The following is a 27,756-nucleotide window of genomic DNA, read 5'->3' on the forward strand; positions in this document are numbered from 1 at the left end:
GCGCCTCCGCTAGATCGGCTGCTGTGCTTTGCTCGCCTTCGTTCTGGGTCTGTGTGGGAATGTCTGCAGGACTGCCTACCTGCTCTAACATCCCACCTTCGTCGCCAATTGTTAGATCGCACTAACAAAGACCCGTAGAGTGATTTCAGCAAGTGATTCAGCTTTATTCGAACAAGCACACAAACGCATTCAGGAATCAGAACAACTTAACATTGGAGCTGGGCTCCTTTTAAACATACCGGGCTAATATAGCCACGCCTACTATTTACATAACAACCAATCAGATTGCATAGATAAAGGCGAATCAGTGTCCTTCCCGCTCAGGGAATAGCTCTTCTTTGATTGGTCGCTGTTTTGAAGCGACCAATAGAATGTTCGTACTGACGGAGCCTTGGCCGGCTCGAAGCTCAACATGGGAAGTATATTGAGCGATTCATGTTATGCTGTTAATACATAACAGCAGGGCAGGTGCAAGGAGCACCCACTGTTTTCAAGTGAGGGTCATTCATGGGAAGGTTCCCTTTAAATGGTTGGGGGAAAGTGAGGGAGCATGCATGTATGGTGCTGCATCCCCAGTGTGATGACATCACTCTGCATGATTTCATTGCATCAGGGATGGCCCCCCTTGGACTGCCCCCCAAATCCCCCCGCCATGGAGAAGGCAGGACCTGGCAACCCTATTTCTGATTATTGATTCTAAACAATGCAATAGGATTATATAGCAGGCTTATGCTGTGAAATTTTCCTGTGCCACTGCTTTAATGTCAATTGGAAGGTATCTACTTGCAGCTTTTTGCAGTTGCAGTTAGACTGAAGGTATAGGAAGAGAAGAGCTAGCCTGAATGTTGTTGTTTAAAATGACAGAATGTTGTTTAAAATGACAGAATGTTGTTTAAGATGTTATGGCAGGACCTGCAACCACATAGGCACAAAAGTCAGTCAACTAGCTGGAAACTTCCTGGTCATGTGTTGGAATGTGGATACTATACAGTTCATCGTTTTGACCCTACTTGATGGCACAAAAAGTAGGAAAAGGTCATGGTAACCCTTTGGTGCAGCTTCAAACCCAGCAACACCTGACACATAGCTCTTAAGTCGTCCTATTTGCATTGAAAAGCTGTAATTTTTATACTTTACATTTGAATGGCTGTGGTTTCATTTCACTGGAGCCTGCTTGAATCCAAACCAAGGGTATTCAAATAGCTGGCATCTCAAACATGCAATGTCTACTGCATCGTCTGCTTTGCAGTGTTACTATAGTGCCCTGCTGATTTTATTGTATATATTCTCTCAGATTCTGTTGTCTTTGCTCTTCTTATACCTGACATGTTCTGGGGTGAATAATGCAATTAAACATCCAAAACTCTCCTTCTTCCAGATGCCTTACTTTCCTCAATAGTAATTTATTAGAAACATAGAAGCAGCTTTCTGCTTTTTAATGTCTAGAACTTAGACCTCCTGCTTTTCATTTTTCTGAAAGGTCTGAAGCTAATCTTCATCATTTTCAGAAAGCCCCAAAAGATACATTCTGCATCCTGTATCTAATGGAGAGTTTGCAAAAAAAATAATTTTAAAACATCAGCAATGTTGGCAGAAGCAGCCTGTGTGTCTCCAAGAATTGAATTGGTTAGCTGAGGGAAAGAACAGATGCAGTATGATAGTATGACTCTGACAGTGTGATCTTAACTAGAGTTATGCCCATTGACTTTTCTGGCCTCACATCAGCAAATCAAACTCTGGTTATGTTACCCTTGCCCTTCTTTCTAATTTTCCTACAAGTTCACTATCAAAACTGTCGTCCTCTTCTCATCAAGCTAAGGAAAATTTTACAAAATATCCTACAGGAAGGTAGACTGAGACAAGAGTGTTGCTCAAAGCAAGAGGACGTAGGTTCTTTTCAAACCACAGCATGCAACATAATGGAGTAGAAAGGTAGGGCAACTCTGATCCCCTCACTTTGAGAGGCACATATTCTTTCTGTGAGGACTCAGTTATGTAGCTGTAAAGGGAGGAGGAGTTGACAACAGTAGCAAGCAGAGGGCAGATAGTCTGGGAAAATAAGATGGAAATATTGAATTTTGATTCATGGATGTTTACCTCTGTCCTTTCAACTGCAAGGTCAGGCTCACAAGGAGGCTGAAGAAGGTGCTAAGAATTCTCTTTTATATTAACATATATTTATTAATTTTATTTATTTATTATAGGACTTCTAGCCTGCCCTACCCCGCAAGCAGGCTCAGGGCGGGTTACATTAATATACAATATGCAATAAACCAATTAAAAACCTCATAACAGAGGAGAAAAGGTTTGAAAGATGGCAGCAGAGCAGCAGCGGCTTGTTCAAGGCTCTACCTTTTAATCATCTTTTTCTCATTGAGTACATGGATATCGGCTGATAGAAAGGCATTACAAGGGCAACTACAACCCAAAGAAGAAGCAAATAACAAGAAACATTCTAATGATAGCTGGCGCAAATTAAATTTACCTGTTAGGTGCAAACAAGCTGAAGCCAGCAGTGGTGAAGCAGACAGAACTAACAGCTGCAAGATAGAAACCGATTAATTAGCAGCTGCGGAACAGAAGGGGCTAGGGAAAAGGAAAACAATAAGCATGAAGAAAAAAAGGAAAAGATCTAGGAAGAATTCTGGTACGCCATCATCATCCACCCCTAAGTCAGAAAAACAGCTATGTATCGATGACTCATTTCAGGAAGAACTGGTGAGTGAATTACTAATTACCTCCTGTTCTACTAACAGATATAAAGTTTTAGAAAAACCAGAAGAACAAAATATTCAAATGCTATCCCCTCCTGCATTCCTATGGGACTGATATGGCTGGGAGAGAAAGAGAAGAAGCTGCATCCCACCTGGCAGCCAGTTTAAAGTCTGCTAATTTAGATTTGATTGTTCTAGAAGAAAGTATGGAAAGATTATCTAAGGATGATTTGTTAAAAATAGTAGGAGATGAGTGTCTACTCACAGCGGACACCATGGCGGCTATATATCAACAACTTAATAAAATCTCAACTAAGTTGGATGCTGTGAGAGATGAGATGAAAGTTACTCCAGCAAATAAAGGAAGGGAAAATCTATATCAGTTACTTCTAAATTTCAAACTGATGAAATAGTGTATTCAACTAAAAGAGCAACAGGAAACTTAATTTTGCAAAATAGTCAAATACTACTGTTAATTTTCAGAAACTCCCTAGACCAAGGTCGATGGGTGAGTTGAGTTAGCTGCTTTGTATTGAGCCACACTCTGTCAGCCTTGAGCAGATAATGAGACTTCCAAGTGTTAATTTTGGTTGGAGAGCATTATTTAGACAAACTACCATTCCCCTTATGCTGCTAAAAATGGGGAATTTTCTTTATGCTGCCCCAAGCGTTGCAGCCGAAGCTGGACCTGGGAGCAACTAAGTATTCAATGCACATTAACACCCAGGCTGATTTCCCACAAGAGCTGCTCCACACTCGCCCTTCCCTTTTGCCCTGATGGTACGTGTCAATTTCACACAGGCCTTGATCGAGCTGCTCTTTCATGTTTGCCCTTGCCGTTACTTTAATATGTTAATAGTGGCCTTATTTTATCCAACCTTGGTTGTCTGACTCTTTCTTCCGTCTGAGGGGGAAATCCAGCCCCACAGGAGGCAGCCAACGGCAAGCCTCTGGGGGTCGCCTTTGCCTCCTCGTGAGGAGGAATGGAGGAAGGGCTGTGGTGCAGTCTCAGCTCCTAAAGGGGGAGCAGAGCCAGCGCAGTTCTTTAAGGCTGGCTCCGCTCTACCCCTGGCAGTTGCTCGCCTTGTGCTCGGCCCACCCACCCTGTGTTCTGTGTCGGCTGGTGCTGGTCACTTGATTGGGGCCGGGCAGAAATTTTTCACACTTATCCAGATTGGTCGTCACTTTATTAGGGCAGAATTTAAATAAAGTTCAGTGGCTATGTAAGCATCAATTAATAACCCCTGGGGGGTAGAGGGGTCTGCGGGATCAACCCTGCAGCCGTGCGGCCGGGGATGAGGCTTGCAGGCTGCCTATGGGGATGGCCATGACGGAGACTCAGCGCTGGCCGTGCAGTGGTGTTTGAGGGCTCCTGAAGGCGCATCCCAATCATTGGCTCGGCTGGGTTTGCAAGCGACTTGCAGTTGGCTCCAACCCAGGGCCTTGGTGTCTTGCCTTTTATACAGTTATGGATGGGGTCAAAGCGACACCAGGCCTTGACCGAGCTGCTGTTTCATGGTTGCCCTTGCCGTTACTTTAATATGTTAATAAAGTGGCCTTATCCAACCTTGGTTGTCTGACTCTTTCTTCCGTCTAAGGGGGCAATGGAACGTGTTGTGTGGTCAGCTGGATTCTGGTCCATAGAAATGTAATGCCACTGTTCAGGTTGTGAGAACCATCTGATGCGTTCCACTCTGTTGCTTGCATACATGTAGAACCTCCAGCTCTGGTTGTATATGTAGCCCAACACTACTTTGCTATCTGTGTAAAAGGTTGTGGACTCATATTCTAGATCCATCTGTCTCATTATCACCTTCAGCAGTTCTACGGCTAACACAGCGCCACACAGCTCTAGCCTTGGGTTGGTGTGTCCCTGCTGTGGTGCTAGTTTAGCCTTTCCTAATATAAAGCCGACGTAGATGCAGCTCTCCCCACCGGTGACTCTGAGGTACACTACTGCCACTATCACTTTAGTCGATGCATCCGAGAAGACGTGCAGCTCTCGGAGGGAGGTAGCAGTGGGAGAGATTGGAACATAGGTGTGGGAGATGTGTATGCCTTCTAAACTGCTGAGGGAGTTTCTCCACACTTCCCAGTCCTGTTGTCAGCTGAAGCTGCCATGCCTTGGAATGTGGGAGGGGGTGCCTGGCCTTTGTGTTCCTCCATCTTCCCCGGCACCCTCCTCCACCCCCACGTCTCTACTGCCTTTGCTATTTGCCTAGTGGCCTTTAAGGCTTGGCTCTCCCTCATTCGCTTTTCCCGCTGGGAACCTAACCACTGCCTTTTGCCCATGCTTGTAGGTGCTTGCCTATTGGGTTTGTGATATCAGGGGGTCTGGTTTGAAGGGGGTATATCTGTAACCACCATTTTGCATTTGGTTATTCCTGACTTGAGAATTCATGGTACCACCAGTACTGACCTCAATAAACTGGACTTTGTTGAGTGTCTGATTGGGAAGCCTGACAGAGAGTCAGGAATCATCTTACTTCCTCGACCTGAGTCTCTCATAACGATGAGCGGAGAGGAGGACCTACAGGTACCGGTGACAACCGATGCCATGGTACCCACTACTACGACACCGGTGGTTCCAGTGATGGTGCTGGTGTCTACCCCCCCCACTACTACCCCAACTCTCCAGTGCCAGTCTTGGAGGAAGAAGGGGGGGTTATCCCTAGCTCCGGGATACAGGGACCCATCCAAAGCGGTGGGGTATCTTCAAGATGGCAGATACCCAGGAGAGGTGGGCGGTAACCCAGGGACCCAAACGTATGAGTAGGTATGACTACGGCCCTTGCAGGCTGAGTCCTGGAGAGACCCAGCCAAGGATGGAGCATGGGAAGAGCACTTTGCCAGGATTGAGCAGGGCCAGGCACAAGCAACCTGCCTCTTGGAGGAGGCTTTGATGGACATCCTGAGGTTAGTCACCCGGGTGGTGCAAGAGGAGATGCCGCTGCAGCATCCTGCTCTGGCGGTACCTCCACCAGTGGTACCTCCTCTGGTGGTGCCTCCTCCCCTACCTGCCCCACAACCCTTGGTGCTGGTGGGCCCACCGGCCCTGGCCCCGTGGGCCACGGAAACTCCCCATGAGCAACACCCCAACAAGTTGCTGGAAGCGACGTTCGATGGAACCCCAGAGAAGTTGGCTTATTTCGTGGAGCACTCCAGTTCATGCTGTACTGGGGCCATTTGTTTCCTTCCAAGGAGCACAGGGTGGCCTATATAGTGGCCTGGGGTGGCCGACTGGTACGTCAGTCTCCATAATGCCCAAGGTCTGGAGCTGCAAGAGGTCGACGCGTTCATGTGGGCTCTACAGACTCAATATGAGGACTCGATGGAAGAGCTGAAGGTGTGCAACCATCTGTGCCTCCTGAAGCAAGGGCACAAGTCAGTGTGTGAGTACTCCGAGGAGTTCAAGCAGTACACAGCTAAGGTGCAAGGATGGCCCGACGGCGTGATGGCCAAGCAGTACCGGCTCAGCTTAAGCATGGAGCTGCGTGAAATCATCCTGTGCAGTGTGCATCCCATTTCTCTGAATGCTTGGATGTGGGAGGCGGCAGAGAACCGGCTGCAGATGTTCAAGATCGACAATGAGGTGACCTACCCGAGGGGCTCCACCCCTACCTCCAAGGTGAAACAGGCTAAGCCTAAGGAGGGGGTCCGGGAGCAGAGATTGCGGCAGGGGCCACTTGGCTTCCACTTTCCCGGAGTCCACTGGACAGCCCAGCAGAGGGAGAGGGGTGAGAAGAAGCATCCAGGTACCCCGGTGAAGAAGAGCATGGCCAAGCCAAAGTTCCAACGAGCTCTCCAAGTCAACATTCCGGAAGGGGATTCAGAGGACAGCACCAAAGATGAGGGAGAGCCGGCAGGAAAAGGCAAGGACCTGCTGTGGATGGCGCAGAACAGTACGTCCAGGAGGCGCCAAAGACGGTGAGCAATTGCCCCCCTCTTTTTCGTGACGATAACTGTAATGAACCTAGCCCTGGGAACCCACGTGCGGGTACAGGCTCCAATAGACTCGGGGTGTGCCAGAGACTTAATTAACCCCATGTTGGTCACAGGCCTGGGGGCTCCAGTAGTGCGACTGGCTGACCCTATCATTTTCACCCAGATGGATGGGTCGTCCATGAAGGAACCATGTAAATATGAGACTGTTCCCTTAAGAATGGGGGCAGGTGTCCACTGGGAGCATCATTTTGGGTGTTGTAAATAAGAAGTGGGAGACTGACTAATTATGAAGGTGCACAGAGAGTTTATATAGTTATAAATGTGAATATATACAGAGATATTTACAGGCTATGGAACAGCATGTCATGACTTAGTCTATGAGAACTAAGTCCCCACCCAGCTTACTAAACTGATAGCTATTATGCTAAACCCCAGCCAATCTCTAACAAGGTGATGTAATCACTAGCTCTAACAAGCCCAGAAAGAGCAACACCTGCTAGAAAACACCTGGCTGTAATTACATGATTACTAGCATGACAGCTAGGTCTGACAAACAGATCAAACTGATCTATAGTAACTGCTTGCTACCTTTATCACTCTGACATATATCTCAATACATCGATCATTCATAATCACCCCTGTGGCCCATTTTCCGTTGGTGTTGGGGAGCCCATGGCTACATGACCACAACCCCTACATCCTGTGGGACAAGGGGTGGGTGCAGTTTATTGCCCCGTGGTGCCAAGACCATTTGTGGAGGGAGGCATGGGGGCCCGCTCTCCCCTTGGAACCACCAAGAGGCTCAGGAGGAGTGCTTGTCCATTCCCCAGGAATACCGGGACTTAGCCCGAGTGTTTGAGGAGGAGGAAGGGGATGAACTGCCTCCGCATCATAACTCGGACTGTGGCTGTCTTCTCTGCCACAAACTATTTGATTTTGCTGTCCTCCCTTCCCCCCATGCTCTTCCCCCTGCCGGTGAGTGTTGTATCTCAGGCATCATGGAAAATTCTGTTTTTGTATTTGATTTGATTTGAATTGTAACGTTTTGTGCCTGCAATTTTAAAATGCATATATATTGTGGTATGAAATGATTCAAATCAGTGTTGCATATTTTTTATTGTTGTCCAGACCTTTTAAAAATCTTTCTGGAATTTAGAGAGATATAGGTAAGACTCTTCTTTTTCTCCCCTTTTCTGAAAGGTAAGGGCTGTATTTTTTTCTTGGGTGATATATTATAAAAGTTTAATAGAAAATGAAAAACCTAATAGTTTAAAATCAATCTCAGTTTATACTCATAAGCCATTCTCAATGGCACCAAAATTCATCTGCTCCTGGGGCTCCCTATATGTGTACAGGTAGGTGTAACTAAAGTTGAGGAGGCCAGGCAGATGAGACAGTGAAAAGTGAAGATAAGGCAGGTGGAATAGCCAGAGCAGGGGAGTCCAATATAATTTGGGTTCCTGCCACCTCAATCTTAGACCTGGTGGAACATCTCTGTTTTACAGGCCCTGGTGAACTACATCAAGTCCCACAGGGCCTGGATCTCACTTGGGAGACTTTTCCACCAGGCCGGCACCAGAGCTGAAAAAGCTCTGGCTGTGGTCGAGGCTAGGCAGACATCTTTCAAGCCGAGGATCACTAGTATATGTTGGTCTGTAGAGCATAATGCTCTCAGTGGGATGTATTGGAAGAGATGATCCTGAAGGTATGTTGGTCCCAGACCACTTGGGACTTTAAAGATCAGAAGCAGCACCTTGAATCTAACCCAGTATTCAACTAGAAGCCAGTGTAGCTGGCAGAGCACCAGTTGAATATCTGCTCTCAATGTTGTACCTGTAAGCACACACACCACCACATTCTGGACCAGTTGCAGCTTCCGGATCAGTCACAAGGGAAGCCCAATGTATGGCAAGTTACATCAGTCCAACCTGGAGGTGACCATTGCATGGATCACTGTGGCTAGGTCATGGGAAGAGAGATAATCAGTTGCCCTACCTGGCAAAGATGGTAAAATGCTAACCTGGCAACATTTGTGACTTGGGCCTCCATTGACAATGAGACATCCAAGATCACACCCAAGCTCATGCCCCACCCAGCCCAGGCACAGGACCTCCGTTTTCACTCTTTGCTTCTGCTCTGTAGATTGCTCAAAGGTAGCCCAGTGTATTGTTGTGAATTATTTTTTATTCATAGCAACAAAAACCCTTGTGCCAACAGACACTAAGAAATGCAGCTTTGTTTCACAGGTATGGCATCTTCAGGACGGAAATGTAAGGGCTTTTCCTAACTAGTGCACTGAGCACTCCAGTATGATAAGCTTATAACCAGTATGTACAAATGATGCTACTAACTGCACACATAAAAACTATAGAATATGCAACTGTCTTGGAATAGCTGAAGTTCATAAATGTCAGTTAAAGACACACACCCCCCCCCCCAGCCAACTTGGTTCCCTTTGGCTTATAACTTCAGTATAATGACTGTATTGACATTTAGGTAGGCCATGATTTATGTGTGTTACTCCCATGTATGGCATCTAAGAAAATATGCACTTAAGGGCAGCATGACTGGTGGCAATGGGAGAAATAAAAAATAACCGTAAATTTGTTCTTGACTTTCAGTAGGGCTTTTTCAAAGCTCTGTTGTATTGTCTCAGCAAAGCTATATAAGTGACTGCAGCATAATTTTGTTAGTTTGACTTACAGTTGAAAGTTGCAGCAGCCTACTGTTAAAGGACAATGAGACTGTGACCCAAACTAACACAAGAAAATAAGTTTAAAGCTGACATTTCTATCATATGATTATAGCTAATCTCGCTAATCAAGTTTCTGGTCTCATGTTAAGAGGAAAGATGCACATTGTGTTCCCACATAGGGAGAATCAACATTTTCCACAGTGAACATGTGCATTAACCTCCTCTGGGTAAGACTTAGGAATTCAGGGAGTGAGAATTGTTTGAATGTCTGAAGCTGATCTGAGCAACGTAAGGATTGTAAACAGTGTTCATTTTCCAAAACTTTGCTCTGACCTCTTGTAGCCCTATCTTTCCACTGTGTAGCCAGCTGACCATGGATCAGTCCTGGAAGAAAAACTTGGAAATGAAGTAGACAGTCAGAACAGCCAGGACAAAGTGCAGTAAATGGATGCAATTACATTAAAATGGCAGAATGGAACAAAATCCATTAGAATACATTAAATTTCCCCAGGACATTCAACTCATGATCTCAGGATAACTATACTCAAAGGAAGGATGTTCAGGGAGTACAGAGCTGCTGGTGTAGAGTTCATTGACAAGAATGGTTGAAAGCCACTTTAGGTACCCCAGAGGGAAGAAGAGTGGGGTATAAATAGGGTTGCCAGCCCTGGGTTGGGAAATAGCTGGAGATTGGGGGGGGGCGGGGGGGCAGTGATTCTGGCAGTGGAGTGAGGAGAGGGACCTCAGCAGGGTACAATGCCATAGAGTTCACCCTCCAAAGTGGCCATTTTCTCCAGGGAAACTGATCTCGTCTGGAGATCAGTTGTAAAAGCAGGAGATCTCCAGGCCCGCATGATTTGGGTGTGACAAGCCTTATCCATATATATGAAATATTGCTGCCTTGTTGGGGTCAACTGATTGATTCATGTATAGTATTTCTAAATTCACCATGAAAATTGATTTCCAGACTCCACTGGACATACTTATATCTTTATCAAACTACTCAATGAGGAAAGTGGTATACAGATGAGCAAGGTGGGATGTTTGTTGGCTTTAGTGACACCTCATCAAACATTAGTTAAAAGCCAGCAATTTATAGGTCGCCCCACCAATAACTCTGCATTTGTGTGAGCAGATTTTTTTAAAAATCCCCTCAATTAAGATCCCCAAACCATGACTGTGACAATGGGCCTATCAGATGCTAATTCTGCTCCCCCCATTTTCCATGGTAATGGTACACACTTCACTGCAGTATGGCTGGGAAGAGGCAACCAAGAGAAGTAATTCTGAAGCTGTGAAGAAAACAAGCCAGTATCCTTAAAAAAAACCTGTTTTAGCAGGAATAAGTACTGGGGGGAGGGGGTCAGTGTGATGGCACTTAATTGGCATAGAGCTTGCAGTGTGTGATCAGACAGACACATCAGGATGTAATTGGACTTCCTGTTAGATACAAAAGAACAAAGCACATGAAAGCTTATACCCAGAATTAAACTTTGTTGGTCTTCAAGGTACCACTGGACTCAAACATTGTTCTGTTGCTTCAGGCCAACATAACTACCCACCTGAATCTGTTAGACACAAAGTTTCATATCTTCATTAGCCTGTTAGGAGCCATTTTTAAAAAGAGCTGTTGGGCTGGGACACGAATTCTAAAAAACAAATCTCAAGCTTGTTGGTTCCTTTTGCCTGATGAAGCATTTTTTTCCTGGTTTCTCTGTTCATGCTGGTTTAGTTCTCAGACTGTGTTTAGGTTTGGTATTGACTCATCTGGCCTATGGCTTAGTGACTTACTATTTATGTAGAATCAATTATGAAGGGAAGGTTATACCAAGGGAGATTACTTGAAAAGATAAGATTTCACAGGACTAGCAAATGTCTTGTTAGATCCATTTTTTCTGAAGGTCTGGGTATTCTCTTGACTGCTCATCAGACAGCTTTGCCTGAGGCTTACAGAGTAAAACTGAACTTTTAAAAATTAAGACCTTTCTTTAGTGAGCAAGTTCTGGGACATCCCACAAAGTAGCCTTATGGAATCTGTGGAATGATATAGAAGTGGCTGAAGAGTCAGGGAAAAGTGATTTAAAATGAACACAAATACTTAAAGGGAAGTGAATATAAAATAAGATAGCTTTAGTTGTTCCAGATTAATTGACAGATTATAACAGATTAATTAAAGAGCAGTATTCACATTGTGATCCCAGGAATGCTTGATAGTACCATAGTTGCAAGCAACCTCTTTTAGAGAGATTTTGTGGGCCAGAAGTCTTCAATAATCCCCCTCCCCAGCTGTTCTTCAAGGATTGCAAGAAAGAAAGAAAGAAAGAAAGAAAGAAAGAAAGAAAGAAAGAAAGAAAGAAAGAAAGAAAGAGTCAGATCACTTGTACATATGTTAAATACCTCCTTAAATTAAGTCTGGACCTTGTATGAGATAATGGAATAGAAAATCTGGAGTGCAGTAAATTCTAAATAAGGGGAAATGTCTTGAAAGTCAGTGTTAATGCTTTCTTGATCTAAGCATAAGATCATTTTGAGAGTCCACTGAAAACATCAGAGGCTTGTAAAAAGATGGAATTGAGTCACAGGTATAAATATTTGGAGGGGCAACATCAGAAGGATGGTTTCCACATTAGCACAGAGGTGAACATTGCTCACACCACTCATTTGAAAAGTGGCAAAATGAGAGGGATTGGTAGGCCTTGTAGCTGGCACACTACAGGCTATTTAGACTGTAGACTGTTTCAGCTGTTCCTTAGCCTTCCCACCCATTTGTGTGCTGGCAAAGATGACCTGCACTAACTACCTTCATAAACCAGTCTTGGGGGCACGATCATATGCACAATTAGCCCCGCCATAGGCTCGAATGCTGGGCAGATTTAAAAGGCGCGATCAGACACAAACATCTGGGAAGCGCCCCGCACCCATCAGCAACCCATTTTGCTCCGCCGCAGAAGCAGAGTAAAAACACACTGGGGAAAATCCGATAGTAGACGGGTTGCGACGGACCATGGATGGAGTTTTCAGTGTCTGATCGCTTCAGCATGCTCTCATGGCATCAGGATGGTCTGATCAGGCCATCCCAACTCCATGCCATTGCTTCCCCCCCTCTCAGTATGCGCATCATCGCAAACTCCATAGGGAGACCTCAGTGTGGAGATGTGATTAATCAATTCCTTGTGTAAGCGCATTGGAAACAAACAGCAAGAAAACCAACAATCCAGACTCACCTGTGGTTGCATCTGATAACACAGTGGCGGGCTGTACCCGCAGCTTCCAAGGACTGTGTGATTGTGCAGCTTCGGGTCAAATTCTTCTGGAGGAAATAGCCTTACTCCCCCCCCCCTTATCTTGCACATGTGACCACCCCCTGAAATTTGATAGTTGCTTTGGAGCTGAATAGATTTTTTTTTTGTCAGGTTCTTCTTAAATTGGCTGGGAGAAGTTCCTCTTTCATCTACTTCCTTCTGCTCTGATTAAGGCAAGGGGTTTTGAAAAATAGGCCTCGTATCAATGACTACTAGGTTGGGAGGATTAGTGAAACTTATTTAGATCAGCAAGCACTTTGAAGGATCTGTGGATGGCTTGAGCTAACCAAACCAACCATTGTGGGTTGACTGACCCTAGGGCCTGCAGAGAGACCTTTTCCTTCTTGGTTCTCATCATCTGAATGCACACACTGACAAGAATAAGAGGGACACTGTTGATGTGCAGTATCTTCTCACACATTTGGGTGTGCAGGCAAGGCAAAGTGAGGTGTGGCTATATTGCTGGTGAATCTGTCAGGAAGCCTTTTAAGAAATCCACACTAATAAGATGGCATGAGTTAATCAGTTCACCTGCTTAATAATTTCTATAAGCCTTAGTGTAAGTGAAATGGATGTCTTCAGGTGTGTTTGAGTGTGTGGTAGCAAAGCAAAGCACTTTCCAAAGAAGCAGTGGTAAAGGAAGTATGGATTGCTTGTATTTTCTCTTCCCCTTGTTAGCCAAATTGCCATGTGTTGTCAATTATACTGGGGAGTGTAAGAGGTATTACAAGGCAATAGGCAAGTAATGGAGCAATCACCAGTGTATACAGGGGTCCCGCTTGTATCCGGATTTCCAGAGACAGACTTAGAGGCTGAACTCAGTATAGAATGGTCTTGTTTACTGAGGATGTATCACAAGCATACAATATCTTAATTACACACACAAGTATACAGATCCAGGAAAGTTAGATAGAGCAAAATAGCACATTTGCTTGAACTGGATAATCGTTGGTGGGTAATACTTTACCTGGCTTCGATGAAATGAAGCAAGTCTCAGGAAGAATGGGATGGGGGTGACTGTAAGGTGAAAGGTTCATGTCCTGGCCAGCAGAAACACGTGGGGACTCTAGGAGCGCTAACCCAAGAGTCGCGTGAGGGTATGGAGGTAGGGAGAAGAGAGAGTACAAAACTAGCATTGGGTGTCTTCTTTTATAAGGGTCTTGAGAGGTGGGCTAGGCTTGGCCACTTCCCTCTGGCACACCTCCTGCTGGTCTGTCCCCGAAACTGTATTAATTGGTGCTGGAGTTTAGGCATGAAAGGTCTAAGGGGGGGTGTAGGGTCAATGTTTTATCTTACTAAACACTGGTCTGGGCAGTGGCATCTGCCGGGATTATGATTCAAGGGTGAGAGCCATAGTTCTTGCCATTTCCTGATTATCTTGCATCTGTAGTTTCGACTGGGCGCATAGATTAGGATAGGGAGAAGGATGTTGTCTGTATGCAAAGGACAGGGCTCGCCATGGAGTCTGCGGACTTTGTCTTTCCTTGGTTGATGAGTTAGTGTGATTAGAGGACTGGTCCATCTTACAGTGGTAAGAGGAAAGGTGGCCCCCAGGAACCATTTACACAGCATTTTACAGGAAGGCTTTTCTTCTTTTGTGCTTGCAGTTCTGGGTCACTCCACATCCCAGTCCCTATTTACACAGGACGTGAATAGGGAAGATTCCTTTAGAGTTTAGAAGAGATTTCTGATGAAAAAGCAGCCTGGGGATGCTGGGGCTGTGGAAGGAAAGTAGAACCCTTTGAGCTTGAGTGATGTCATTAAGGGGCTCCACTGTTTTTATATCCACGTATCCAATACACTTCCCAAATAGTTCCACTAGATGTTTCTTGACAACTGAAGCAGTTCTCCAGGAAGGTACAAATCATTTAAACGTGCAGATTTGTAAACAGATCTTATCTGGCTGCCAGACAAATTGGGAGGGAGCCATTCTCTCCCTCTCCCTCCCCCTCTCCTGTTGCTGTAGAGGTAGCTTAGCCAACCCCTCCCTCATAGAACAAACAGCTGGTTGCTTATCACAGCTAGCAACAGCTGGGTTCTTATCATGGCCAGAGGCAGCTTGAGTATTGTTAAAGTCGCATGCTCCATTTAGCAACTCATCCAACTTGGAGTGCAGCAAATGAAGCTCTTTAAAAATAAACTCTACTGTCCTTGCAGTAAGCAAAAGGAGGTTATCTGAGACCTCATTCAGTGCTTCAATATTGTCCCCACTTGTTGTAAGTGGAGGGATTTCATCTCCCTCAGACACTGTTCTTACAGGTGGGCTCTGTGGAGAAAGTTCTATCAGATCATCTGCAGTCTCCACCAAAGGAGCAAAGCGATTAAAAGTTAAAAATGGGGAGAGTGCATTACGAGAGGATGAAAAATAGTCTCCAGTCTTGGCTTGCTTAGTGGCCGGTGGAGAATCAGCCTCCATCTCTCTCCCCCACTTTTGGAGCTTCATTTCCAGTTGGCTCAAGGTAAGTTTGTTGCTATATTGTCATATAAGCCGGACAGCGGAAGACCAGAAGATTGCAATAAGAGCTCACAGTTCATAAAATATGCTGTAGTAATTGCACTTAAGAACAGAAACAGCTGGCACACAGAAAGGGATGAAGACTCTCAAAGGAAAACTTCCCAAGGCTAGAACTCTTCCATATGTCTTTCAACTTATCACAACAATACTAAAAAATAGAAACTTGAAACAAGCTGCAACAAGCCACTGTTTTAAAAAAAGCAATTATGCTGCCTAAAAACCAAGCAATAAATTAAGATAAGATAGTAAAATTAGGAGATAACTTGCATAGTGTTAAAAGTCAGAGCAGCTGCCTCAGCGCTATCTTGGGGAGCCTCTTCCTTTTTCTGACATCTTTAAAGGACCTTTCGCATCTGTATAGAATAGGGAGTTTCCTGATAAGGTGTGATATCTAACACAGCTCTTGGCTCCCAACAGACATCCTTGTGCCTGATGCCTGGCAATACAAAGGAAGATGCTGTTTGGGAACATCCAGGCCTCTGAGATGTTTTTTTTATGCATGGTATCAGGCTATAAATGTCCTTCAGAGTAGCTAGCCAGAATAGTTTCATTTTCAGGCACATTCCAATCTCCTGCTTCCTGAGCAAATTTTAAGGCTTTTGGTACAGACAGCATTGGTTTCTAAAATCCTACCTATTTCTTGTTGCGTAATAAGCTACCTTATTTCATTACTCTTACCAAACTAGATTCATTCATTAAAGAATTAACATATGTCCATTACACAGCTACTTTCATGCATGCATGCATATATGTCAGAGATATAACAGAGAGGAGTGACAAGGGAAAATCAGAAAATTCATTGATCCTGCGTCCTACAACCTTCTGGGTGAAGTCACCACTTCAGAGTTCACTCACAGCATGGCTTGTAAAAGGCATTTAAAGAGAATGTGTTGCGGCTTGGAGAAGGTGTTTGAAGGGATTGCCATCCCTTTAACCACCTTCTGGATGAACTTGCTGCTTCAGAGTTCATTTACAGTGCAGCTTGCAAAAGACATTTAAAGGGACTGTGTTCTCTTTAAATGCCTCCCCCCATTGGAAATAATGGAGCATGGGGGCACCTTCTTTTGGGGCTCATAGAATTGGACCCTATAATCAAATCGTTTTGATACTTGGAGGAGATGTTGAGGAGAAGCACCAGCAGCTATGCTGCAAATTTGGTGCACTTACCTCAAAAAACAGCCCCCACAGAGTCCCACATACCCCTGGATCGATTCTCCATTATACCCTACAAGTGGTGCCCACCCGTGATACTCGTGGAGGGGGGGAATCTCATATCACACACACACACTTTCTCCCCAGGCTCCCCTGCAGCTGCCAGCTGCCACTGTTCCCCCCCACCCTGGGTGGCTTATTTGGAGCTGCTCCAGATGGCCTCACCAAGGCTTCTTCCCCCCCTTCCTCTCTTGGTGGCTTGTCCAGAACTGCTCTGGACAGGCTGAGCTCGCTGAGGCTTCCTTCCCCCCTTCCTTCTCTTGGCACCGAGGCTCCCTCAACACATACCTAGGCAACAGCACCTGGGCTGTAGGAGACTGACCCGGCACAATGGAGCCTCGGGGGAAGCAAGGAAGCTGCCGGTGAGGCAGCAGCCAACCAGCAAAGTGATGCCACACAGCCCGATCCTCCAACCAACCAGCCGGGCCAAGCCAGGCCACGGAGCAGGTGGCATCAGGACCTTGAATCACTGTGCAAGGCTGTGACAGCGGACCTGAGTGGGCCATTAGCTGGAGCATTGGTGGGAGGAGACCAGGGCTGGCTGGTGGCCCCTCCCCAAGGGAAAGATGGAAGGGGTGAGGGGCGGCCGGGCTGACAGCTGTGCTCCGCATCCTCGCCACTAATTCCAAACAAATGAGGCTGGGAACAAACAGAAGAAATGGAGAGGAGAAGGCAGTGTTGAGGAGAAGTTCCTGGAGCTTCCTCACACAGCCCGCCACAGTTTCCAAGGGTAAGTCCATTCTCTGCACAGGGACGGTTTTTGCTGTGGCAGTTGGAGCAGCAGACAGGAGGGTTAGTGACATGGTGGCTTCCCTTGCGCTGTTCCCATGCCTCAGTGAGTGAGTGCCCTGCGCATGCCCAGAGCAAGCGGTTGCAGCTTTTTGGGGAAGTATCCCATCTATATTTTTTCAAATTTTAAGATTTTTCTGCACACCTGGGGATTGCCCCAAATGTGCAGGAAAATCTCTTTGCCCCCTAGGTGCCCCCAATGTGCGGATTTAGATATCCACACACAGGGGGTGCCTTGGCTATTAGATATATAGATGGGGACCATTGACTATAATGGTCCCCACAGGATATAATGGACCAGGAAAAAAACCAGGAATCCCAAATATTTATTGAAACCAAATACTGGTATTGGGATTCAGGAATATCAGGAAATACCGATATTTTTTGGGTTTAATATACCGAAACCCAGAAAATACTGGGGTTACTTTTGTAAACCCCTAGTTGGCAGTATTTGATGCCCCCCCTCTTTAGTAAAGCAATACTAAACTGAGTTACAACTTCTTTAGCTAATTGAAATCAGTGGATTCAGAAGGGTGTAACTCTGCTTAGGACTGCACTGTTAAAAAGTATTCCATATTGCAGGATCTCATTGCAGGAAATGTATGGGACATTTCTTTTAACTGTAATGCAAGATATAACTATATTTATACCAGTGTAACTTAATTATTTGAAAGACAACAGAGAACTATAATTCTCACTTATCTTGGGGGGAAAGTTACATTATATATAAAAGTAGAAGGTCTTTGCCAGTGATTTTTATTGCATTGAAATGGTAGGAATGTCTTATGTAGAAAGTTGTAGCTTTCTTCATTAAGAATGGAATAAATTACCTTTTCCTCTGACCATTATTGGCGAGTCCGGTTAGTTTTTCATCTAATTTATTTATTAAATTTATTCATTAAATTTATACCCCACCCTACCTTGTAAACGGGTTTAGTACTTCACATTTTCCGTTGGAATGCTTTTATATACCATTTATAAATGTAAATGGCTATTCCATTTAATTTGATTATGCTGACATAAAAACCTAAAAGTGTCCCATTCTTCCTTTGCAATGGCTGAAGACTGAGAAATTTGTTGCCTTGAAAAGTTTGGTTTCAGCATTAATTTATTTTGAAAGTGTTTTACAACCAACTATATATATTAAACAGCTTGCATTTCTGATGCTTATTGGTACATGTAGGTGGTGCTTGATTTCTATTTAGAAGGTGTTATGTGACATCTCTGGAGAGCTAGTTTTGCTGTGTAAAAACAATTAAATGGGAATGTGTGGAGACAAAGAAAATCTACCATCAATGAGACAACTCAGAATATAAATAAGAACTTTGGAAAAAAGCAGATGTAGGGATGGGACCCATAGCCCAACAGTTTCAGTTATCTCTGTACTGTCCTATTTGCTGTCAGCTGTGTCTTACATTTGAGTGTACTTGGTTTGTGAGCTGGTCTGTGCAACCATCCTGCTTGGAGGGGCTGTTTTTGTTTCGTGCCTATACAGCATCCATCTGCTTCTGTATAATGGGTCATCATACAACTTGCCAAAGTGAAAACCTATCACCCTTTGCACTAGAAGGTCTGTACTAGTTACTTGCCTCTTACCAGTCACAATTCAAAGCACTGGTATTCACCTGTAAAGCTTTGAATGGCTTGAGACTGAAGCACCTGAAGGCCTGAATTCTTGTGTACTGTCCAGCTTTCCAGTATTGACTGGTCAAAGACTGTAATAATAAACTGACTGACTAAATTCTGTGTGGCCCTGACCAGTGACAGGGTCTTTTCATGGGGTGCCTCTTCCCTCTCAAAGCTTGCCTGATGCCCATACCATTAGCTTTTACAAGCCAGGCAAAAACATTTCTCTTCAACCATGCATTTAATTAAAATTTTAGTCCATCTTTTTGCTATTTTATGTCTCTTGCCCCACTTTCCTTGCAATTCTTGTTTCTGTGGCTGCTTTTAGATCCTGATGGGCCACTTTTGTTTTTTTCTGTGTTTAGACAAACTAGGCCTACAGGAGAACCATGAACTACAGGTTAACATTGTGATATTTGAGTTATAATACTCTTAAATGGGGTAACATATTGCACCTTATGCTGGAGAAAGTGATAGCGATCATTTGTTCAGAAATTAAAGGATTTCGAATTCCCAATAGAAGTGCCTGAATAAGCAGCAGTGATCCATGTTTTGCTAGGTGTCCTTGTGCTCTTGTAGAATGAGCAGAATAGCACACATGAGGTCTAATTGAAACAGATCACAGCTTGGTACTGCGTGAATGAACTCTGAAAGAGCTTCAGGCTCACTTGCACAAGTCAAGGCTTATAGAGGGCCCACTCTGAATGGAGATGCTGAGTTGATCACTCATTTGCCTGGTGGCAATACAGGAAATAGAGCAGAAGAGAGTCCCATATACTGTGACATTGTAAGGGCTTCAAGGACAATCCCTCAATTCCTATTGGGAGGAGCACTAGAGCCCTGATATGTTTACACTCATATTGATTTTATTTTATGAACTTGCAAACCTAGTGGCTTTTGAAGTGGTTACTAGTAAAACAATCCTCTACAGAAAACTATAAGTTGCTAGCAGCATGAAATTTAAATTAAAATATAACTGATGCATAAAAGTCAATATAAAACATCTGATTCACAAAAAAGTAGGTAAATTAAACCATTCAAATGAACTGAAAGTCAGAGTAACTAGAAAGTCTTCGGCTGCGGTCACACACTAAATAATCCACTTTCAATGCACTTTCCAACTGGATTTTGCCAGTTCACACAGTAAAATCCAGTTGGAAAGTGCACTGAAAGTGGATTGAAAGTGGATTATTTAGTGTGTGTAACTGCAGCCTTCATTTTATTTTTGTAACTGCTTAGGGATTGTGTCTGAACCAACCCACTTTCCAAAATGATGCTGGACTTTTAGGGGGGGAATGATTGATATATTTCAGTGTACAGCTGTACAATGGCCCATGTATTATGCAGTTCTTCCATTTCCTAAAAAAAGGAAGTCAAATCATACTGGACACAGAGCAGGTCTTCCTTGGTGGCAGCACCATGAGTTTAGAACCAGCTGCTTAAAAGAGGGCTCACAAGGCACCACTGCATTATTAGTGAAGTTTAGAGAGAATACCTTTTTGTTACTCCAGATATTTTAAACAATGTGCAGTACTTGCTCATGCCTTCTTTATACAGTTAAATATAGCACATACCCAATTTCTGCTCCAGCTGATTTAAACTGTCTCCTCAAAGTCAGACAAAATAAAATTACAGCAACAATTTTGAAATATTTCTTAATCCAAGTCAGGGCTCTTTTTGTAGAAAAAGCCCAGCAGGAACTCATTATCATAATAGGCCACACCCAACACCAGAAACTCATTAGCATATTAGGCCACACCCCTACCAGCACAGTTCATTAGCACATTAGGATGCACCCTCATGTTACCAGAAGTGTGGTTATCCAGCCACACCCACCTTTTGCCTGTTATTCTGTTTACCTTGTTTGTTGTCAAAACCCAGGGCCTTTTTTTGTAGCAGGAGCTCCTTTGCATGTTAGGCCACACCCCCTAATGTAGCCAGTCCTAATGAATTTCTGCTGTTGGGTGTGGCCTATTATGCTAATGAGTTCCTGCTGGGCGTGGCCAACTTGGGAGCCAGCCGGAACTCCGTTCCTGTGCGTTCCTGCCCAAAAATAGCCCTGATCCAAGTGATAGCTAATCTATTTTTCCAGGTTGCCTAAACTGTGATAAATCCTGAGAATTGTGATGGAGATAACTGATGTATAGGTTGCTGGATTTGCTTTCATTTTCTGGAAACATTTTACTCTTTGGAGCTTCGGTAACCACATGGACTTTTTGTTCCCAATAATGGTTCAATGTACTGCAGAGCATGTAAGGAGAAGGGGGAACGAGACAGGATTCTTCTGTAGGGAGATGGGTTGTACCATATGTTTAAACTGGGGTGTGAACCAACATGTTGCGCTACAGGGCTGGGGTTTTTTGTTTTGGTTTGGTTTTATCCCCTAATCCATACAAATGATTTCAAGAGGTAATGGGTAGTTCACCTACCAAATTTCAAACTACTACTTCTATTACCATGCAAGCTCTTATTTTACCAAATTAAACATTGTACCTTCACTCCTGCTCTGCCACCTTTGTGCTGTGAAGAAGGGGGCATAGTTCCTCGGATGAAGAACATTGGAATGCTCTAAACAAAGTTTCAAAACAAATCAAATGGCAAATTTCATAGTGAAATGCTATTCATAAAAACTACATGGCTCGTTTTTGCTTTCTTTCTCTCTCTTTTTTAAAAAAGTCAACATCTTTATTTTAGATTTTGCAATTCAAGCAACTTTCCTGATTTGGATTTTTCCCCCAGTAAGCCCTTGTTTTTAATTGGCATATCATGAAATACATTCATTAACATTTACCTTGAACTAAAATAATATTGTCTATGATTTTCCACTCTCAGAACTGTTCATCATATTGAATGTTCATTCCATAAGTCTAACAGAGAGAAAATGATATTTGCTATACCAATACATATATAGCAAATGCTTCAAAATTAATATACGAAAAAAATTAATAAATGAATGGTGAAACTAGAGATTTTGCATGTTTTCAGGAAGGAGTTTCTTAGCATATGAAAAGTTTCCCCATTCCTCTTCTTATTTATATTTGAAATATGTGCAACATGAAACATGTGCAAATGGATATAGTTTTCAGAATATGGTTGGACACATGGCAATACTTCTAGTTCTTATCCAATGTTGTTTTATTGTTGTTTTCTAACAGTGCTATCCTAAGCAGAGTTCCACTCTTCTAAGTCCATTGAAGTCAATCAGTATAACTTTGTTTAGAACAAAACTTGAAGCTTGAAGGGCATAAGTGTGCTTAGAATTGCACTGCAAATATCATATGAAGTTCTGAATCATGGGGGAAAAGATTATATGCCAAAATTGAATCTACATTCCTTCTAGCTTCTTTCTCTGCTCTTCCTGCAATTTCTCTGTCATTTACCAGGACAGCTACCATTTTCTGAGCTATACTGTAAAGTATCTCAGTCTAGGGAACTCTCAGATGAACTCTGCATTAAAAAGGACCACCAGTTTGGCAATATTCTGCTTCAAAAAAGTGTACTGCATCTATACAGAAATGTCATCACTGTTGTCAACTTCTTGTTTTCACAGCTCATCATGTTAAAACTGGAACTTGTGAAGTGGTGGCTCTCCACCGATGTTGTAATAAGAACAAGATAGAAGAAAGATCACAGACAGTCAAATGCTCCTGCTTTCCTGGGCAGGTAGCTGGTACCACTCGAGCAGCTCCTTCCTGTGTTGATGGTGCGACATACTATGTTGTTTGTTCTTCCCTCAGCTGTTATATTCTCCTGAGTTCTGCAAAACTTGCCTTTCATTCAAGCCTATGTTGATAATGATAAGAATGATGTTGAGAGTTCTTTTTTGAGATATACCCAAGATGAATGATAGCTGGAAATTTAAAAATGAATTGCTGGGCCTGTTTCTGCATGGAGCCTCTTGAGAAGCATGATTTTATGTAAAAATCTGAATGCCTGTAGTGTTGTGTCAAATTCATTTTTAATACAGCTCCCAAAGCTACATCAGCACATTTGTTCCGTGCAGTGTGATTTCACACTACCTTCATGTTATTTTTGCTACCAAGATGCAACATAATGAGACAGAGGATTTTTAAATCTCTTTCTTTTAGTCAATTTAGCTAAACGATTTCTTTACATTCCATACAGCAGTTAGAAAGCCCTAGGGAAGGTGCAAGTATCTCTGACTAATTTGCACATTTACTATGAAGAGTTGTGAATCCCCCCCCCCCAATTTTGCATTGTCAGCTGTCATAGAAGCAGTACTAGAGTCAAAGAGCATTTTTTCTGCATACTTCTTCACTAGTTAATATTTGCAGACTACTTGAGAAATACAGTTGAAGATAAAAGGGGGAAATGGACCAGGGAAAAGAAGTTGGATCGCTAATAAATCTGAGATTGTTCTGGAAGACTTTTAAAATAGTCTAAAAGAAAGCACATGTTTGTAGATAAATTGAAATTTGCAATACCAAGACAATTCACTGGCCTTACAGTTGAATGACTTTCTGATACAAATTCAAGTAAACCAATGAAGTTATCATTTTAGCTTGTATTTATAATAATACTTGTATTTACAATATTTTTACGTATTCATTTTTTTAACCGTGTATGGCTTTGCTACTGTTTGTCTTGATAATTCAGCTATTTCTAAGGAATAATAAAATTAGTGTCTATTTGCATTTCTTCCTCTGCTGTAGCTTCTATAGTAGAACAAAAATGGTGGTGTCAAATGCAACCATGCCTTGAAGGTGAAGAGTGCAAAGTCCTTCCAGATAGGAAAGGATGGAGTTGTTCTTCTGGAAATAAGGTGAAAACAACACGGGTAGGTATAGTATTTATATGACATCTGGTTGAAGTGCTCAAAACAAATGCTGGACTGTGTAGACCTTTGCTTTTGAAGTATGCTCAAACAATTAGATGATGATAATGATGACAATGATATTTGCAGTTTCTGTAATCCAAAGAAAATGTAGTCCCTTCAAAGAGGTTAAAATCTCACAAGTCAACTGATATGTGGGGAAGAAAGTCCAAAGGAAATGAAATCCTGGTTCCCATTTTAAGTCATAGTGAGACTTGATTACATTTAAAAACTGTATTTTGCACATTCATAGAAGTAGTCTTTTGTTTAATACTACTTCACAAATTCCAGAGATTAATACTGGTAGTAAATAAACTGAATTTATCTCTGGCTTAAGAAGGAAGTGATCTAAAGAAAAAAAGGCACGCTGTTCTTGCCTTAATGTCTGGACAACTAATTTAGTATAAAAGCCATTGGTTATCTAATTAACTTAACTAATTAATTTATACTCCACTGCACATATGTAATGCTTTGTACATATGCACACTAGAAATCTAAAACTCAGTTTATATATTTAAATGTCATTACAGTTTTATAGATCCTGTAGAATTTTTTATATATATTTCTTGCCTAATTTCCCCAAATTCTTCTGTTTAACTCAAATCAAAAACAAATTCATTGAGAATCACATAAAGACTCGGCAGTATAAAAGTATGAATGTGGCTCATCAAGTGACATAATCCATAGATGCTAATGCATAACATAAAAGCAAAAGTAGTCAAAAGACACTTTATACATTGTTCAATAGCCCCAAAAGAACTAAAGTTCATACTCACTTTTAAGACCTTGTTGATCTAATTGTCAAAATTCGAAAGAACTCATAGAGATTGCACAGAGAACCAGTATTATAAGAAAAATATCTTCCTTTTGATTGGACTCTTTTATTTGACAGATGCTTATGTACTAAGGAAAAACAATGGTAGTGAAAGGGCACTGGAAATCCAGCATGATTACAATGTATGAAGGATTTATCAAAAGAAACAATGCTTGATCAAAGACAACCAACTGTTCTAAAAGACATAATTCTAGTGGTGATATATGAGAGAACTGATTCAATTATACCATAACAAACATAGCCTGTCCTCACTAAACAGTGCTTTTGGAGCTCTTCCCTGACAGAAGGTCTAACTATGAGTGAGCACATGTCACAACCCAAACTTGAGTCCCCATGAACCACTGCTCCTCTGCCAGCTCAGTGGTGTTTAGACCTGTTGGTTCCTGAGGCTCTGAGTGCACAAAAAAACAACTCTTTCCTAAAAAATTAGAAAAGGTTTATTAAGAAGAAGATAAAGAAGAAGAAAAGATTGGGTTTATACCCCGCCCTTCACTCAGAGCAGTTTACAAACTCCTTTCCCTTTCCCTCCCCACAACAGACACCCTGTGAGGTAGGTGGGGCTGAGAGAGTTCTTTAAGAACTGCCCTCTCAAGGATAGCTCTGACAGAACTATGGCTTGCCCAAGATCATCCAGCAGCTGCAAGTGGAGGAGTGGGGAATCAAACCCGGTTCTCCCAGATTAGAGTCCGCACACTTAACCACTACACCAAACTGGTTAAACAACACAGAAAAGAAACCCATTAGGCAACACAGCCTGTTTTGTCAAATACCAAAAAAAGCTGACTCTCTTTTTAGTACATTAATGCCTGTGTTAGGCTAGCATAGTCACAAGTTATCAGGATCCAGAGCCCGTGACTTGAACACTTCTCCAGGGTACCTCACAATCTGTTCCTCTGTCACATAAATCATGAAGTCAGACCTGAATCTTAATCTCTAAATCTGTTATAACCTATGGCCCCCTGGCATCAGATGACCTCCCCACCCAATCAGGAGCCATAGTCAGGAAAACTCTCTGAAAGGATGCATCATTGCACTTGCCCCCCCTCCCATCTTGAACACCAGGCTGTAAAAAAAAAGGCCATTTGCTATACTCTCAGCTCTGCCTTGTGAAAGATAAGAGCCCAACAAGTTAATTATGGGCACCTACAAAGCTGAACTGCATCCACTAATATTCCCATTAACCCTTTCAAGGGAGAAGACTGGGCATTTTTCTTCACAGTACTCATGAGTAATTCATGTACAACTGGCAATAGAAAACCCACAAAGAGCAGACCAGTTAACCAAACTATAGTTAAACCTTGCATAGATCTCTAAACATATCTCTAAACAATTCTATTTCATGAAATTGAAACAAAACCACAATTAAAAACAAGTACAAAACTACCACTTTGAAACAAAGAATTGGATCCTATAACTCCCTTGTGCTAAGCTGCATCCTACAACTGCATTCTGTTAAGAATTTCTTTCATGGCAAAATACTTATTCCAATATAGAAATGTAGAAAAACTTCTTCAGATGGAGAAAGTCTCTATTTTCTGTTGTTGGACTTCCAGAGGAACTGGTTGACCACTGTATGAGACAGGATGCTGGACTCGATGGACCACTGTTCTGATCCAGCAGGGCTCTTCTTATGCTCTTACGAGAAGTGGCCATGGGGATGGGCTCTGGTGTGGGGGCATATATCACAAGCCCCCTGGCTAGAAATTTTTTGTGTTGGGGGGGCAAATTGGGGGAAATTTGATTAGCAACTAATCTAATTAGCCCAACCCTGCTGCAAAGTGATGTACAGAGCCTTCATCCCACATCCTGCCCACTCGCAATGGGCTCCACCTGCTAGCTGCCTCTCCCTGGCGAGCCTCTTTGCCTCTTGAAATAACTGTGCCACAAACAAAACAGTCACCCAAAAAGGTGGCCCGGTGAGTGTTCCATTCAAACCCAAATGCCAGGGTGAGGAGTAGGGTACCTCAGGTTATTTCCAGAGTGAGACCAATGCGGACCCCTTTCCCCCATCTTATTTTCACCACAGATTAAGAATGGGAGTGAAAAATTTCTGAACCATCTCAAGATTCTTTCTCCTCCTCCTCATGGGTGAACCCCTCCTCCTCTTGCTCGTTCGCTCCTTAGCTAGGAACAATTTGGTGTCTCCAAAAAGAGGCACCAAATTGCAATGTAGACAGCCAGATGTGGAGCTTGCTGCCAGCGGGGGAGGCCTGCCCCCTCCCTACCAACCACTTTCTGTGTACAGCACAGCCTCGCTGCTGGCAGTGAGCTCCACATCCGGCACAGTGATTATCACCAGTCACCCCAGGCTCCCCGCTCATGGGACTGGCAGGGGAGGTGGCCAGGAGGGAGCATTGTCTCAAGGGTCCCCATGGATACAGGCCTGATCCACCAACAGATCCCCTCATAGCCTCCTCAATGGAGCAGAAATGTTCTGGAATTGCCAAGAATAAAAAGACCAGAGGAAGTTTCAGCATCTGATGGACATGTTGCATCCATGCCCCAAAATCTTCTCTCAGGAGACTTTACAGCCACACATCAAGACATCCTGTGTGCAGCCAGCTTCTCAGGAACAATCCTGCAAAGATTCATCACCTTTGTTAGCAGGTAGCTGGTAGCAGCCAACTGGCCTGTAAATTCAATCTCAGCTGTCTTCTACAGCATTCCAAGAGTGCTGGTGACCCTGGAGAACTGGGAGTGGGTGGCTGGCCTTCACCTGCTGAATTACAACTGGAGGGTGGAGGTGATTCTGAAACAACTTTCACCTGCAAGTCAGGGAATGCCTGCACCTCATTTCCTTCAGGTGTTAGTGTTAAGGGCATGCTCAATAGAGCTAAGTGCCCTCTTTGTGCTTTTCCTACCACTAAAGTGCCATTCTGGTCACTCTGCCATCTCCCATGCTGTGTGCCTTAAAATAATAATAATAATAATAATAATAATAATAATAATGCTTTCGATTTATTAATCACTTTCCCCACGAGTGGGCTCAAAGTGATTTACAGTTACACTTTTAGACAGGGGACTAACAATGTTTCATAGGGGGTAGGAAAGACAACATATAATTCATTTTTAATTGCACACGCCGTAACTGCACGGTGGAAACGTCTCTGGCTTGGATCAGTCATGTCCCAAATGGCTGCGTCGACCGGCTTGATGACGTTGGGGCTTCAGGACCCATATGTCGTATCGCCACACTGCCACCGCCTGGCCGGAGCATCCCACTGCAGGGATTTTTGTAGCTGAGTAGTTTCTTCTGCCTTCCGATCCCAACCAACAGCTAACACCTTCC

General features: G+C 43.4%; 1 protein-coding gene across 1 annotated transcript in view; it reads left to right on the plus strand.

Moving 5' to 3' along the window:
- The window catches only part of FAM19A2 (family with sequence similarity 19 (chemokine (C-C motif)-like), member A2), a 53,764-nt gene that overhangs the window by 15,202 nt on the left and 10,806 nt on the right, over positions 1–27,756 (plus strand). Inside the window, exons 2-3 of the mRNA XM_015419370.1 lie at positions 22,349–22,501; positions 23,472–23,596. Of these exons, the coding sequence (XP_015274856.1) occupies positions 22,349–22,501; positions 23,472–23,596 (278 nt within the window). The remainder of the gene's footprint in view (positions 1–22,348; positions 22,502–23,471; positions 23,597–27,756) is intronic.

Source organism: Gekko japonicus, unplaced genomic scaffold (assembly GCF_001447785.1).
Source record: "Gekko japonicus isolate JY-2015 unplaced genomic scaffold, Gekko_japonicus_V1.1 scaffold282, whole genome shotgun sequence".
Lineage (NCBI taxonomy): Eukaryota > Metazoa > Chordata > Lepidosauria > Squamata > Gekkonidae > Gekko > Gekko japonicus.